The sequence below is a fragment of the Ovis aries genome, chromosome 14 (assembly GCF_016772045.2).
Source record: "Ovis aries strain OAR_USU_Benz2616 breed Rambouillet chromosome 14, ARS-UI_Ramb_v3.0, whole genome shotgun sequence".
NCBI lineage: Eukaryota > Metazoa > Chordata > Mammalia > Artiodactyla > Bovidae > Ovis > Ovis aries.
In genome coordinates this window covers 4,528,808-4,543,470 of record NC_056067.1, presented here as the reverse complement: position 1 = coordinate 4,543,470, position 14,663 = coordinate 4,528,808, and the positions used below count along the sequence as shown (strand labels likewise).

The 14,663-nt window shown below is 46.1% G+C and overlaps 1 protein-coding gene across 1 annotated transcript in view; it reads right to left on the bottom strand.

The window, feature by feature from the left end:
- VAT1L (vesicle amine transport 1 like) overlaps positions 1 to 14,663 on the bottom strand; it is a 169,860-nt gene that overhangs the window by 138,621 nt on the left and 16,576 nt on the right. Inside the window, exon 2 of the mRNA XM_004014921.5 lies at positions 1,160 to 1,289. Coding sequence (XP_004014970.3) covers positions 1,160 to 1,289 — 130 coding nt within the window. The remainder of the gene's footprint in view (positions 1 to 1,159; positions 1,290 to 14,663) is intronic.

Sequence of the window (14,663 nt, the reverse complement as noted above, 5' to 3'; positions counted from 1 at the left end):
ATAATCTTTACCTTGCAGGGTTGTGATGGGGCTGAAAAAACAGTAACTTGCCCATGTTTCCGGGTATGGTGGATTCTCAGGTGTGAGGTCTCTTTGTCTCTCCATGAGGAAACACTAAAGTCGAGTGAGAGCTCTTATGCCTGATTTCCAATGGTATTTCTTGCTCTCAACTACCACAGTTTTGTGTACTTGATTTCCCCATAGGTTTTCAGTTTTTATAGACCAGATCCTATTTGATTTGCATGGTAAAAAGTATCTTTTCAGTGATTAAAAATTTTTTTGATATTGGGAGTTATGTACATGTACAAAAACAGAATTATATAATAACCCTTTGTAGATTGTCTTATTCCCCAAGCCACCAACCCATAGCCAATTCTGTCTCATTGTCAGATACCTCTACCCTTTGTCTTTAAATTTTTCATCCAAAAATCCCCTTTCTCAATGTCTGAAATAATGACTTATAAGTGATCACTTAAATGCATTGGTTAAATAGATATTTAAAGGCACCAAATTATAAAACACAGAGGTTATTTCTCACCAACCTTTGCACTTTGTAATTAACTTCTGAGCCTGATGTGATGGCGAAATGGGAGCCGCAGGTAGAGAGAGGAGAGGTGTACGCTTGGTTAACCCGCGGCCAAATCCATAGTTGTATTCATTTTAATCTTTAAAAAAAATTTTTTCTTTTCAAAAATCTTTTTAATAGCTATAAAGTGAATAAAGGGGATGCTAAGGTTTCCCCTGGCCACTTCACCAGACTGTTGCCAGGAGCTGTAACAAGATGGTCCCTGAGAAAGGCATGAGACATTGGGAAAGTCCTACCACTTATAAGCATCGTGTGTGAAACAGAGAGCTGATGGGAGCTGCTGGCAGCATGCGGAGCTCCAGGCCATGCTCTGCGAGGGGCGGGGCGGGCAGGGCTGGGGGCGGTGCAAGAGTTAGGGGACATGTGTGTGCCTATGGTTGACTCACTCGTATGGCAGAAATCAACACACGACTATAAGGCAATTATCCTTCAATTGAAATAAATTTTAAAAAGCAAATAAGAAGGCACATAGATGATTTCAAACGCATTTTGCATAATATTTTGTTTAATCTTGTATTATTTCAATAGATTCCAGATAAGTATCACCCTTCCAGTCAGAAGTCAAAACATTACCTCAAATCCTTTAACGCTGTCCCCGAGGGCTTCAACAATCCCAGAACACTCAAATCCTGGCACCAGGGGGGTCTTGGGAGGGTTGTCGATATTCCCCTGGCGCACCATCAAGTCAATGAAGTTTAAACCACTGTAAACAGCAAACGTGAAAAGAGAGAAATTCACAATGAGATGGAAAGAACGCACTGGCTGGACTCTTCTTTCCTTCCCATACCCTCCCTCCCTTTCCTCCCCCAGTTTCTCTCCTCTTTCTGTTTTAACTTTCTGGAAAAATGTGTCTAATAGTAATGTTACTTAGCTAGATGTCACCAAGAAAGCAAAACAATGATCTCTCTAGACAACTTATGCTTTCTCAGCCCTTCAAATGGCGTCTGCAGCATCCACGCTCTAATTCAAGAGAGAGCCTCGTTGTCCCCACTCATAGCCTCCTTACTCTAACTCTAAAAATGTATTGACCAGCCTGGTCATTAGCCATTCTAGCACTTAATTGAGGGTAAAAAAAGTACTAGGAAGAGCTTATAAGAAGAAACACAGAAAGCAGCCAGACATAATGGCCACCCACCAATCTATGAAAAAGAAAGAGAAAAAAAGATCTAACTTAAAAGGTCTCAAAAAGACTGTCCCAAGTAGCTCAGCTGGTACAGAATCCACCTGCAATGCAGGAGACCCCGGTTCCATTCCTGGGTTGGGAAGATCCTCTGGACAAGGGACAGGCTACCCACTCCAGTATTCTTGGGTTTCCTTTGTGGCTCAGCTGGTAAAGAATCTGCCTGCAATGCGGGAGACCTGGGTTTGATCCCTGGGTTGGGAAGATCCCCTAGGGAAGGGAACGGCTACCCACTCCAGTATTCTGGCCTGGAGAACTCCAGGGTTGCAGAGTCAGACATGATTGGGCAACTTTCACTTTCACTTTCAACCAGCTCATAGACTTACACCAGCGCTGTGACACAAAGGCTAGCCGTAATGGTGACTGTGAGCCCTCACGAGAGCAGGCTGGGTGCGCCTGCAGGGCGGTGGCTCAAAAGAGGCCAAAGGCCAGTGGGTGTGGGGAGCCTGAGAGGTCTGTTTCCAAACCTGAGTTGTCTCTGGCCGAGAGAAATCTTTTGGTATTCTCTATAGACATATTACTTTTGAAATAAGAAAGTTATCATTAAACTATATCAAAGTCATTGCCTTGGAAATCCACATACTTAATTCTAATGATGCTACTAATCTTCTAAACTATTTTTTTTAAGAGCTACAATTGAGAATTGCATTTAACACCCGTGAAGGAATGAAGTGAGAAAGCGTGTGTGTGAAATACATGACCGTTTATTTTTTTGCACCAAATGTGGCTCTAATGTGCTTCCTGTTTTCACAAGCTGCCATCGAAGGAAGACATGGGTTGGAGAAACCAAACTCCTCGGTCTGGCGCAAGGCCTGTTAGCCTCTGACCACAGCTTCTCTCCCAAGCAGAACCCTGAACTCTTTCTTAAACACAGCTTGTCCGTTTCTTCCTCGGCCTCTCTGGAGCCAAGGACACATGGATGTCCACCTACCACCTCTGGTCTCTACTTGTCAGTCTCACCCATAAGCAATGGATAGGGGCAAGGAGGTGACTTCCTTGAAAGGTGGACTTTTCTCAAGGGTTTTCTAGCCACAAATGAGGCAAGATTCACATATTCCTCCCACCGAAGTTTCTCTGACGTGTGCCCTTTCTGAAGACAGCTGCATGCCTCACACTTCTTGGCTCCCAGAATACCTGGCATGCCTCATACCCACAGCAACATAGTAGGTACTCAAGCAACATACAGTGAATGAAGGAATATTCATGAATATTCAAACACACGTGCTGCCAGGTTGAGTACTAACGCCTTTTAGAAAACAGCAAAGGGATGCTCAGAGTCGTGGACACCCTTCTGAAATGTGTGTGTAGACTTCCAAAGGTCCTGTTTGGATGTTTAATAGTCCTTAGGGCCACTTATCAGAGAAGGCAATGGCACCCCACTCCAGTACTCTTGCCTGGAAAATCCCATGGACAGAGGAGGCTGGTGGGCTGCAGTCCATGGGGTCACTAAGAGTCGGGCACGACTGAGACTTCCCTTTCAATTTTCACTTTTCACTTTCATGCATTGGAGAAGGAAATGGCAACCCACTCCAGTGCTCTTGCCTGGAGAATCCCAGGGATGGGGGAGCCTGGTGGGCTGCCGTCTACGGGGTCACACAGAGTCGGACACGACTGAGGTGACGCAGCAGCAGCAGCAGCAGCAGCAGGGCCACTTATTAACCAAAATGTTCTCCAATAATGTGGCTGAATAAAGTCTCAATTCCACGACTTCTCCCTGGGTAACCTTGGGTCGGTTGTTCAACCTCTCTAAGCCTCAGTTTCCTCACCTGTGAAGTGGGGGTTATGAGAGCACCCATATCACCAAGTTGCTGGGAAAACTGATGAGAGTCAAGCGTTGTGCCAAGTAAAAAGTACGTATTCAATAACAATAATATCTGTGTCTTCTATTAAGAAGGTTGAAGTGTGAGATATATTTTGGGAAGATTGCCATTAAATGAGAGTGAAAAATCGTTTCAGAGCTGAAATGGGAAAACTTGAGCTATCCGTAAGCTTCGCTTCTGTGAAATAGCCCATTTTCCGACACAATCAAATAAATAAAGCATCACTGTATAACAATAAAAGGAATTTCTACGTGCCAAATCAAACACTCCATCTCATTTCACACATATTTCAGCTCACCGTGTTATATCCTCCATGTGAAAACTTATGATTTCCCAAGACCCTGATGGAGAACTGGCAGAAGAGATGACTTGGCAGTTCTGTAAACGCCCCAGCCCCTTGGACAAGGCTTCAGCCGGAGGCCTGTCGCACTGCTCCGTAGGGCAGCCTTCAGTTTCCATCCAGCACAAAGTGGGGGCAGTGATTGTAAATGAGGAGGCAGCTACTCAGTGCCAGAGAGAAGGGCCAAGACTTATAGAGCCTTATATAAGGGCTTAGCCTCTATAAGGGCCAAGACGTTATAGAGCCCCGCCTTCTCAGGGAGGCATGCAGTGGGGATCGTGGAGGAAGCCAGCCACCTTCAGGATGGAAACATGAAGGAGGGGTGTCCCACGCGAGGGGGGATGGGTCAGCGTTGCTTATCTCAGCACAGAGAGGAGGTGACGAGGTGGTAATGAAGCACCTTTATGCTACATCAGACCTGTTTCGTGGTGCCTGCCCATGCACCTCCGCCTCAAATGGACCCAGCCAGCATTTACTGAGGGCTTCCTTTGGGGCAGAAACTGGGATAAACATTTTCCTTTTGTTATTTAAGACCCAACAACACTCCTACAAAGTATGAACTATCATACCCACTTTTCAGGTGAGGAAACTTCGGCTCAACAAGTTACTTGCGTAAAGTCTCATCTTCGGAAACCGTCAAAGTCAGGACCCAAATCCAAGCCAAGTCCAGAACCCAGGACCTCACAGATGACATCCTATTCCCTCTTTAAGGGACTTCATCCACTGCCCTTGATGAAGGGGGTGCATCCGGGGGCCACATTTATAACTTCCTATCTCTTGGCCAGCTGACTGTACCAGCGGTTGGACCCAGTGTTGGAGGAGTCGCCATTCCTAGTTTGAGCAGGAGCCCATTGGTCCAAGAACTGGATCTCAGAACCTATGAACTGGGAAACATGCATCAAGAGAACACCTTGGTAACCAGAGAGGATGTCAAAAGACAGGACCAAGCTGGCTCGCAGAGCCAGCCCAACAGCTTCCACCAGGGCCAGCTATACACACCTCACTGCTGAATTATCAAGGATGGAAGAGTCCACTCTCCACCTGTGGTGCTACCTAGCCCCATGTGCCCGCTGCCGTCAGACATCTAAGGGGTCCTTGGATGCTTCACATATGTGTTTATAACAGAGCTCTTCATTGGGTTATGTATGTGGTTTCTGCCTCATGAACCCCAAATACAAACGAAAACAAATACCATAATCAATATCCATAAATCACTCACTGGACAACCATTAATGACCTCATTTGTTTTTTCAAGCAAAACAAGTAACATTGTTTAGAGATAATAAGCTCTTGCCCAAGACCACAGGCAGTGAATGGTAAAGGCATGGACTTAAACTTGGGTCTGTCAAACACATTTTTCTTTCCACCCCCTCAGGAAAAAACACAGGGGCATATCAAGCCACGCATCGTCATTATAATAGTTTCCAGTTTTCTCTAAGATTCCCTGGTGGCTCAGACGGTAAAGCGCCTGTCAACAATGCGGGAGACCTGGGTTCGAGCCCTAGGTCGGGAAGATTCCCTGGAGAAGGAAATGGCAACCCTCTCCAGTACTCTTGCCTAGAAAATCCCATGGATGGAGGAGCTTGGTGCAGGCTACTGTCCATGGGGTCACAACGAGTCGGGCACGACTGAGCGACTTCACTTCCACTTTTGGAAATTCTGAGTGGGGGGAGGGGGCAATGACTATGTCTGATGATTCAGGCCCACACCAGGGGTACCTGTCAGATGTCTTTCTTGCTGGCTTTTTATGTGGCTCTCTTAAATGTCAGAGAGCACTCCAAAAAGAAATAGTGCTGCAAGCTGCTTGATGCAAAAGCGCAATCCTGTGTTTCTCCAAGACTGATACAGTCATAAAAGTAAGGCTCTTCTTCCCTCCCACATTAAATGATTTAGTCAAATAAGAGGCTTAAGGTGTTATTACTGAGATTTATAGTGTCTCAGACATAATAGCAAAGTGATTTAGTTTTTTGTATATGTATGTATACATATGGGATTCCCTGGTGGCTCAGACGGTAAAAGCGTCTGCCTGCAACGCGGGAGACCCGGGTTTGATCCCCGGGTTGAGAAGATCCCCTGGAGAAGGAAATGGCAACCCACTCCAGTACTCTTGCCTAGAAAATTCCGTGGATGGAGGAGCCTGGTGGGCTACAGTCCATGGGGTCGCAAAGAGTCATTTCAGATTCTTTCCCATTATAGGTTATTAAAATATATTCAACATAGCTCCTTCGCTATAGTAGGTCCCTTTTTGAATCTATTTGATAGACAGTAGTGTATATCCGCTAATCCTAAATTCCTGAATTTATCCCTCCACCCTCCTCCCCTTTGGTAACCATATGTTTGTTTTCTTTGTGAGTCTATTTTTGTTTTTTAAATAAGCTCAGATGTGCCACTTTTCAGAGTGCACATATGAATGACACTGTACGATGCTTGTCTTTCTCTGTCTTGCTTGCGTCCCTTACTATTTCTATCTTGCTTGCGTCCCTTACTATGATGGTCTGTGAGCTCATCCATGCTGTTGCAAATGGCGTCATCGCGTTCTTTTTTATGGCTGAGTGGTCTTCCATCATACGTATGCATGTGTCAGGGTGTGTGTGTGCTCAGTCATGTCTGACTCTGCGACCCCGTGGACTGCAGCCTGCCAGGCTCCTCTGTCCCTGGGACTCTCCGGGCAAGAATACTGGAGTGGGTTGCCATGTCCTCCTCCAGAGCATCTTCCCAACCCAGGGACTGAACCCGTGTTTCCTGTCTCCTGCGCTGGCAGGCGGGTTCTTTACCACTAGCACCGCCCGGGAAGCCCATGTACGCGCCACATCTTCTTTATCCATCCATCTGCCGATGGACATTTAGGTTGTCCCCACGTCTAGACTATTGTAAACAGCACTGCAGTGAACACAGGGGTGCGTATCTTCTCAAATTATGGTTCTATGCCCAGGACTGGCATTGCAGGACCAAATGGCAACTCTATTTTCAGTTTTAAGGAATCTCCCTAATGTTCTCCGTAGTGGCTGTACCCATTTACACTCCCACCAACAATGCAGGCGGGCTCCCTTTTCTGTATACCCTGCTCAGCATTTATTATTTGTAGGTTTTTCAGTGACGCCACTCTGATACTTCATTGTGGGCTCGCGTTGCATTTCGTTGCTAATTAGCAATGTTGGGCATCTTTTCGTGTGCCTGTTGCCTCCTTTGCATGTCTTCTCTGGAGAAATGCCCATTTAGGCCTTCTGCCCACGTTTTGATTGGATGACTTGGTTTTTGATATTGGGTTGTACGAGCTGTTTGTATAATTTGGAAATCTGTTACTTGTCCGTTGCACCATTTGCAAATATTTTTTTTCCAAGGCTGTAGGTTGTCTTTTCATTTTGTTTATGGTTTCCTTTGCCGTGCGAAAAGCTTCTGAGTTATTTCTTAAAGGACACCAGTAAGTGGATGACTGAAAAATCAGTCCAGCTATAGCTTACTAATTTTCCAGTTTGAGAGAAAATTGGCCCAAAGAGGGATTTAGCAAAGAAGAGCAAGCAGATGTGGAGAAAGTCCCCTTTTATTTTCCAGGTGACGGCAAGGTGAAGGTTGCTCACGGGAAAGGGTTTTGGACCTCCTGCCGTCTTGTTCTTCCCAGAGGCCATCAGCATCCTCGGCACTGACCTCAGGAGTCCAAACACACAGATCACTAGACGAAGGACAGCGAGACGAAAATCTTGAGAATCTTCCAGAAGCCCACTTCTCTACTAGTGCAGCCCAATCATATATTTTGATCTCGCACTCAATAGGAATCCCTAATCTTGCCCCATCTTTGGTTCAGTTGAGAGATACATGGCCACAGAAACCACCTTTAGAAACCCCCTGTTTTACTTTCTGAGGGATGCTGTTGAACATATCATTTGTTACAAGAGACGTTCTCTTCTTTATGAAGACTGGGGATTTTGCCTCAAATTTCAACACAGAGATTTAGTTTACATGGGTCTTACAGGCCCAGTACAGTGTAGAAACTGATCATACTTGTTTCTCTGCACTGGCGACTAGGAAGCTCCAGGCCAAATTTGTAGCACCCCTCCCTGAAAACAGCAGAGCTTTCTGGAATTCATCCTCTATGTCATTCTAACACTCACCATCATCTTAACTTTCTAAATACTTTGGGGTTTCCATTTTTAAATATCTTAGGCTCTATTGTCTTGGATCTCAAACTTGATTGTACACCAGAATTCTGAGGAGTTCTTATTAAAACACAGATGGCCGGGTCCCACTCCTGCACGGTTGACTAAGCTGGTCTAGGGCGAGGGTCAAGAACCTGCATTTCTAACAAGCTTCCCTCGCTGCTGCCGCTGACGCTCTGAGAAACACACTTAGAGAGCCACTGCTGTACCATTTCTTTTAAAGCTATCTCAAGTTGTCTTTGGGATGAGACAAGGTAAAAATTAATAGATGATGATTAAGTAGATAAGAAAATGAAGAGCTCTCTCATAGTCCTCTAAGGCAGCTGAATTTTTTGATCCTAGTCCAAAGAATTATATTTCTCTTGTTAAATGTGGTCTTATTAGATTAGGTTCATCATTCTGATTTGTCTGGCTCTTTCCTGGATCCTAATTCTTTCATCCAAAAAATTGGCTCTTCCTTTTGGATATGTAGCCTCTGAGAATGCAGTTATCAAGCCATTGAGTTTTCTGTCCAAATTGCTGATGAAAATTTTGGATTAGCTGTCACGTTCCTGGTTACTAAGGGTATTTGTGAAGACTGCAAAGAGATGTCATGGAGGAAATTCAAGATATAGAACCAGTTGACATATTTTAAGTTTCTCCAATTCATGAACTCTTTGATTCTCTGAAACGTCTCCAGGATACTGGCATGGCCAAAAAGTTCTTCCAGGGTTTTCCAGAGCGAACTTCTTGGCCAACCCGATGCTTTGAATTCACGTTTAACAAGATCTGTGTAAGTTAGTGAGCCCCACTCCTTGTGAGCAAAGGCAGTCAACCCCCCTCTCCCCACAGCAGAAGTTGCTAACCACGTGGGCGCAGTCTGAGCCAGTGCCAGGCACGGTAGTTTTCTGGATGCATGTCACGACCATCATAGCTGTCCCCCCCACCCCGCACTATAGGTATAGATATAGATATCCGCCCCCCCCAACCCGCAAATCCCCAAATGCGCACACTCTGGCCCTAACTCTGAGAGTGCTTTACCCAGGCACACATTCTCATGTGCGATCAGCACTGAGGAAAATTGCTCTGTTGCTGCTGCTGCTGCTAAGTCGCTTCAGTCGTGTCCGACTCTGTGCGACCCCATAGACGGCAGCCTACTAGGCTCCTCCATCCAAGGGATTTTCCAGGCAAGAACACTGGAGTGGGGTGCCACTGCCTTCTCCAGAAAAGTTGCTCTAAGCAGCCTCAAATCAGCTGTTCCCACAAAGAAGACTTAAGAGATGGGTCCTTTCTGTGATGGGTTCTCACGTAGGGCTTTGCGATGGTTGGAGGGGCCCCCAAGAAACTAGTAGATCTCTAGAAACCCCCATTCTAATTCCTCAGATGATAGGGATGAGGAGAAAAGGAATTATTTGCGGCTAAGTCATTGTAATAGATAACATTTATGGGGTGCATACTATGCATTGGGCATGGTGTTAAATGTCTGTAGGTGTGATACTTAATTTTTAGAGCAACCATAACAAGGCTGAGACATACACATCACCCACATTTTACAGAGAACAATACGGAGACACATCACGGTTTATAAAGCCAAGAGGTGAAGGCAAGTGATGGCTCCAGAGGCTCCTGGCCTTTGCTGTCCTTTCCTCACTCAGCGGTTCCAGCTACAGGGAGGGGACTTCTCAACTCACATGTCACACTGGGCACTTACTGTGCCCTGAGCAGATACTGAGTACTGGATGGCTACAGTTCACAGGGGGCTCGGTTTCTCACGGGGAGACAGAATCGTGAAAGCTGATCACAACACAGTGGGATGAGTGGTTCCACAGAAGTGTAGCCAGAGAGCTCACCTGGCCACCAGGAGACGGACTCACAGACAAGATAACCGAGGAGTCAAAACAAGGACCCTCAACAAGGTTTTCTCAAAGAACTCTTAGCTTTGGTGACACCCTCTGTGAAAGTGACGGCTCCCCTTGTGGCTCAGTTGGTAAAGAATCCGCCTGCAAAGCAGGAGACCCTAGTTCGATTCCTGGGTCAGGAAGATCCTCTGGAGAAGGGATAGGCTACCCACTGCAGTATTCTGGCCTGGAGAATTCAATGGTCTGTATAGACTCGGACACGGGATCACTAAGAGTCAGACAAGAATTAGCAACTTCCACAAGAAAGTGAAAGTCGCTCAGTCGTGTCCGACTCTTTGTGATCCCGTGAACTGTATAGTCCATGGAATTCTCCAGGGCAGAATACTGGAGGGGGTAGCCTTTCTCTTCTCCAGGGGATCTTCCCAACCCAGGGATTGAACCCAGGTCTCCCACACTGTTGGTGGATTCTTTACCATCTGAGCCACAAAGGAAGCCCAAGAATACTAGGGTGGGTAGCCTGGCCCTTCTCCAGCAGATCTTCCCGATCCAGGAATCAAACGGCGGTCTCCTGCATTGCAGGCGGATTCTTTACCGTCTGAGCTACCAGGGAAGTTCTACAGTCAGAGCTAAACTTAAACCCTTGGCTATTGCTCTCTGGCTTCTCCACAAGGGGGTTGCTGCACCTCCCTGAACCTTGGTTCTCTCATCTCAAACATGCGATAGTCGCAGCCTCACGCTGTCGGGGTTGGTGTGGATCACGCGTGACAGGACCTTGTGAAGCAGGGTGCCTCACACGCCGCAGTGCTCAGTGAGTGTGAGCTGCAGTCGTTGTCATCAGCACACAGACAAGGTGTCATGGGTCAGGCTCCCTGGGAAGCAGACTCTGAGACTCAGCTTTGCATGCAGGAGGGCCGATGGGAGGTACCCCGGAGAACAGCACCTACCCAGCGGTGAGGGAAGCTGGACTGAGTGGATGGAGAGGTAGAAACACTGACGGGGTAGTAAAAAAGGACACAATTTATCCGTGGAAGTTCTGGAGCTAGGATGGGACCTCGTCATGATGAATCCAGGCAAGCGGCCTGGACCTTTTGACCTCATGTCAACTGCTCATTGGATGGGAGCTGTCCCCGGGAGGAGCTCTGATCTCAGGCAAGGGCATTCCCTTCTGCTGAGGACAACTCCTCGGCAGGGACGAAGTTGCGAGCCCCCAGCAGCCAGCACTCGCTGTAGCTGGGGGAAGGAGCTTTTCAGCCCCAAAAGGGGGCCGTGGGTGATGTACCCCAGCATCCACCGTGAGAGGGGTGTTGTGGTCTTCCTTTGCAGGCTTTTATTCCTCTGCTGGCCCAGAGCAGCAGTCACCAATGGTGAGAATTTACAGAGGTGTCCTTTGCGTGGTGGTTTCTGAGAAGGAAAGGTCTAGGGTTCTTATGACCAACGCTGGGAAGGAAGAAAAGGATGATATCTTTAAACTGGGATCTGAAGGATGAGAGACAAAGAGGCAAGGGAAAGGGAGGACTTGAAGAGATCACAGTGTCAAGGACATGACAAACTAAGAAAAAAAGAGAAAAGGAAAGGCGGACGAACTATCAAAACACATGCAGGAGTTGATCTTAAATGTTTCACTATAGAAAAGAAACGGTGACTTTCTGATAGCATGGAGGCGGCTAATGGGACGGTGGTAATCATTTGACAATTTACAGCTGTATCAAATCAACACTTTAAACTTACACAATGTTATACATCAGTCATATCTCAGTGATGCTGGGGGAAAGGAAAAAAAAGTCTTTTCCAGGGTTTAATAGATAATTTTCAGCTATGAAAAATATACATGCAGGGTTACTAAACTGCTTGGGGAAATCCATAAAAAATAGTAGCTTGGGGCTTTCTCTGTGTCTACGGGAAGGCGGGGATCACAGGATACTGGTGGAGACCCAGACACCAGAGGGAACACGGTCAGACGCCACGTGGGGAGTCTGAAATTCCCTCTGCTTGGTGAACTCACTGCCCAGCAGCCATCGCAGCCTGGTGCGGAGGCTCCCAATGTGTGGCTTTGCGCTGAGCCACAGCAGCCCGGAAGCTGTGCCCTTGCTTTTCTTTTCTTTTTAACATTTTTAATTGTTGCTTATTTGGTGGTTACCCCAAACTGCTTTGCCCTTCCCTCACCTCTCGACCGGCTGCTGCGACGCTCATCAAAGCACTGAGTTCCGAACCCAAGGGGGTGGGGCCAAAGAAACACAGGTTTGAGTCATTCCCTCGTTTCCCCAGAGCTGAAGATTTTGGTTTTGTTTCTTAACCACAGCTGATAGCTTAAAAACATCTAGGACTATAATCAGCAGAAAATCTTGCTCCCAATTCTTCTTCTTCTTTTTTCACCCCCATTTTTTTGGCTTTGTTTAAGCAAAATGGCTGTCTGAGGAGGCCTTACAAATATCTGTGAAAAGAAGAGAAGTGAAAAGCAAAGGAGAAAAGGAAAGACATACCCATTTGAATGCAGAGTTCCAAAGAATAGCAAGGAGAGATAAGGAAAGCCTTCCTCAGTGATCAGTGCAAAGAAATAGAGGAAAACAACAGAATGGGAAAGACTTGAGATCTCTTCAAGAAAATTAGAGATACCAAGGGAACATTTCATGCAAAGATGGGTTCGATAAAGGATAGAAATGATATGGACCTAACAGAAGCAGAAGATATTAAGAAGAGGTGGCAAGAATACAGAAGAACTGTACAAAAAAGATCTTCATGACCCAGATAATCACGATGGTGTGATCACTCACCTAGAGCCAGATATCCTGGAATGTGAAGTCAAGTGGGCCTTAGGAAGCATCACTACGAACAAAGCTAGTGGAAGTGATGGAATTCCAGATGAGCTATTTCAAATCTTAAAAGATGATGCTGTGAAAGTGCTGCACTCAATATGTCAGCAAATTTGGAAAACTCAGCAGTGGCCCCAGCACTGGAAAAGGTCAGTTTTCATTCCAATCCCAAAGAAAGGCAATGCCAAAGAATGCTCAAACTACCACACAATTGCACTCATCTCATAACACTAGTAAAGTAATGATCAAAATTCTCCAAGCCTGGCTTCAGCAATACGTGAACCATGAACTTCCTGATGTTCAAGCTGGATTTAGAAAAGGCAGAGGAACCAGAGATCAAATTGCCAATATCCGCTGGATCATGGAAAAGCAAGAGAGTTCCAGAAAAACATCTATTTCTGCTCTACTGACTATGCCAAAGCCTTTAACTGTGTGGATCACAATAAACTGTGGAAAATTCGGAAACAGATGGGAATACCAGACCACCTGACCTGCCTCTTGAGAAACCTATATGCAGGTCAGGAAGCAACAGTTAGAACTGGACATGGAACAATAGACTGGTTCCAAATAGGAAAAGGAGTACGTCAAGGCTGTATATTGTCACCCTGCTTATTTAACTTACATGCAGAGTACATCATGAGAAACGCTGGGCTGGAAGAAGCACAAGCTGGAATCAAGATTGCCGGGAGAAATATCAATAACCTCAGATATGCAGATGACACCACCCTTCTGGCAGAAAGTGAAGAAGAACTAAAGAGCCTCTTGATGAAAGTGAAAGAGGAGAGTGAAAAAGTTGGCTTAAAGTTCAACATTCAGAAAACTAAGAACATGGCATCCCGTCCCATCACTTCATGGCAAATAGATGGGGAAACAGTGTCAGACTTTAATTTTCTGGACTACAAAATCACTACATATGGTGACTGTAGCCATGAAATTAAAAGATGCTTACTCTTTGGAAGGAAAGTTATAACCAACCTAGACAGCATATTAAAAAGCAGAGACATTACTTTGCCAACAATGGTCCATCTAGTCAAGGCTATGGTTTTTCCAGTGGTCATGTATGGATGTGAAAGTTGGAGTATAAAGAAAGCTGATCACAGAAGAATTGATGCTTTTGAACTGTGGTGTTGGAGAAGACTCTTGAGAGTCCCTAGGACTGCAAGGAGATCCAACCAGTCCATTCTAAAGGAGATAAGTCCTGGGTGTTTATTGGAAGGACTGATGTTGAAGCTGAAACTCCAATACTTTGACCATCTGATGCAAAGAACTGACTCATTTGAAAGACCCTGATGCTGGGAAAGATTGAGGGCAGGAGGAGAAGGGGAGGACAGAAGATGATATGGTTGGATGGCATCACTGACTCGATGGACATGAGTTTGGGTGGACTCCGGGAGTTGGTGATGGATAGGGAGGCCTGGCGCGCTGCAGTTCATGGGTTCGCAAAGAGTCGGATGCCACTGAGCAACTGAACTGAAGCACCCATTTTATGATCTCAAGACTATGAAAGAGATTGATACAAATCTGCTACGGAAGGAAAATCTCTTGTCTAAAGCAAGGAAAACTTGCACGCACATCTCAAATGGCACCATTTACTGGAGAACAGACAGAATTGTCCTGGGTGGACCTCAGGAGAGAGAAACCACCCGAGCTCCATCTGAGGTTGGAAGGAGTGTGTGAGGACAGATGCAGATACAATCTAGTGGTGACCAGTGGGGAGAGAGGGGGAATGGCAAGAAAGGGGTAGAGAACGGAGAGGAGAAACTACCATGTGCAAATAAATGGGCTTCCCAGGTGGTGCTAGTGGGTAGGACCCATCTTCCAATGAAGGAAACATAGGAGACATGAGTTCGATCCCTGGGTTAGGAAGGTTCCCTGGAGGAGGGCATGGCAACCCACTCCAATATTCTTGCCTGCAGAGTCCCATGGACAGAGGAG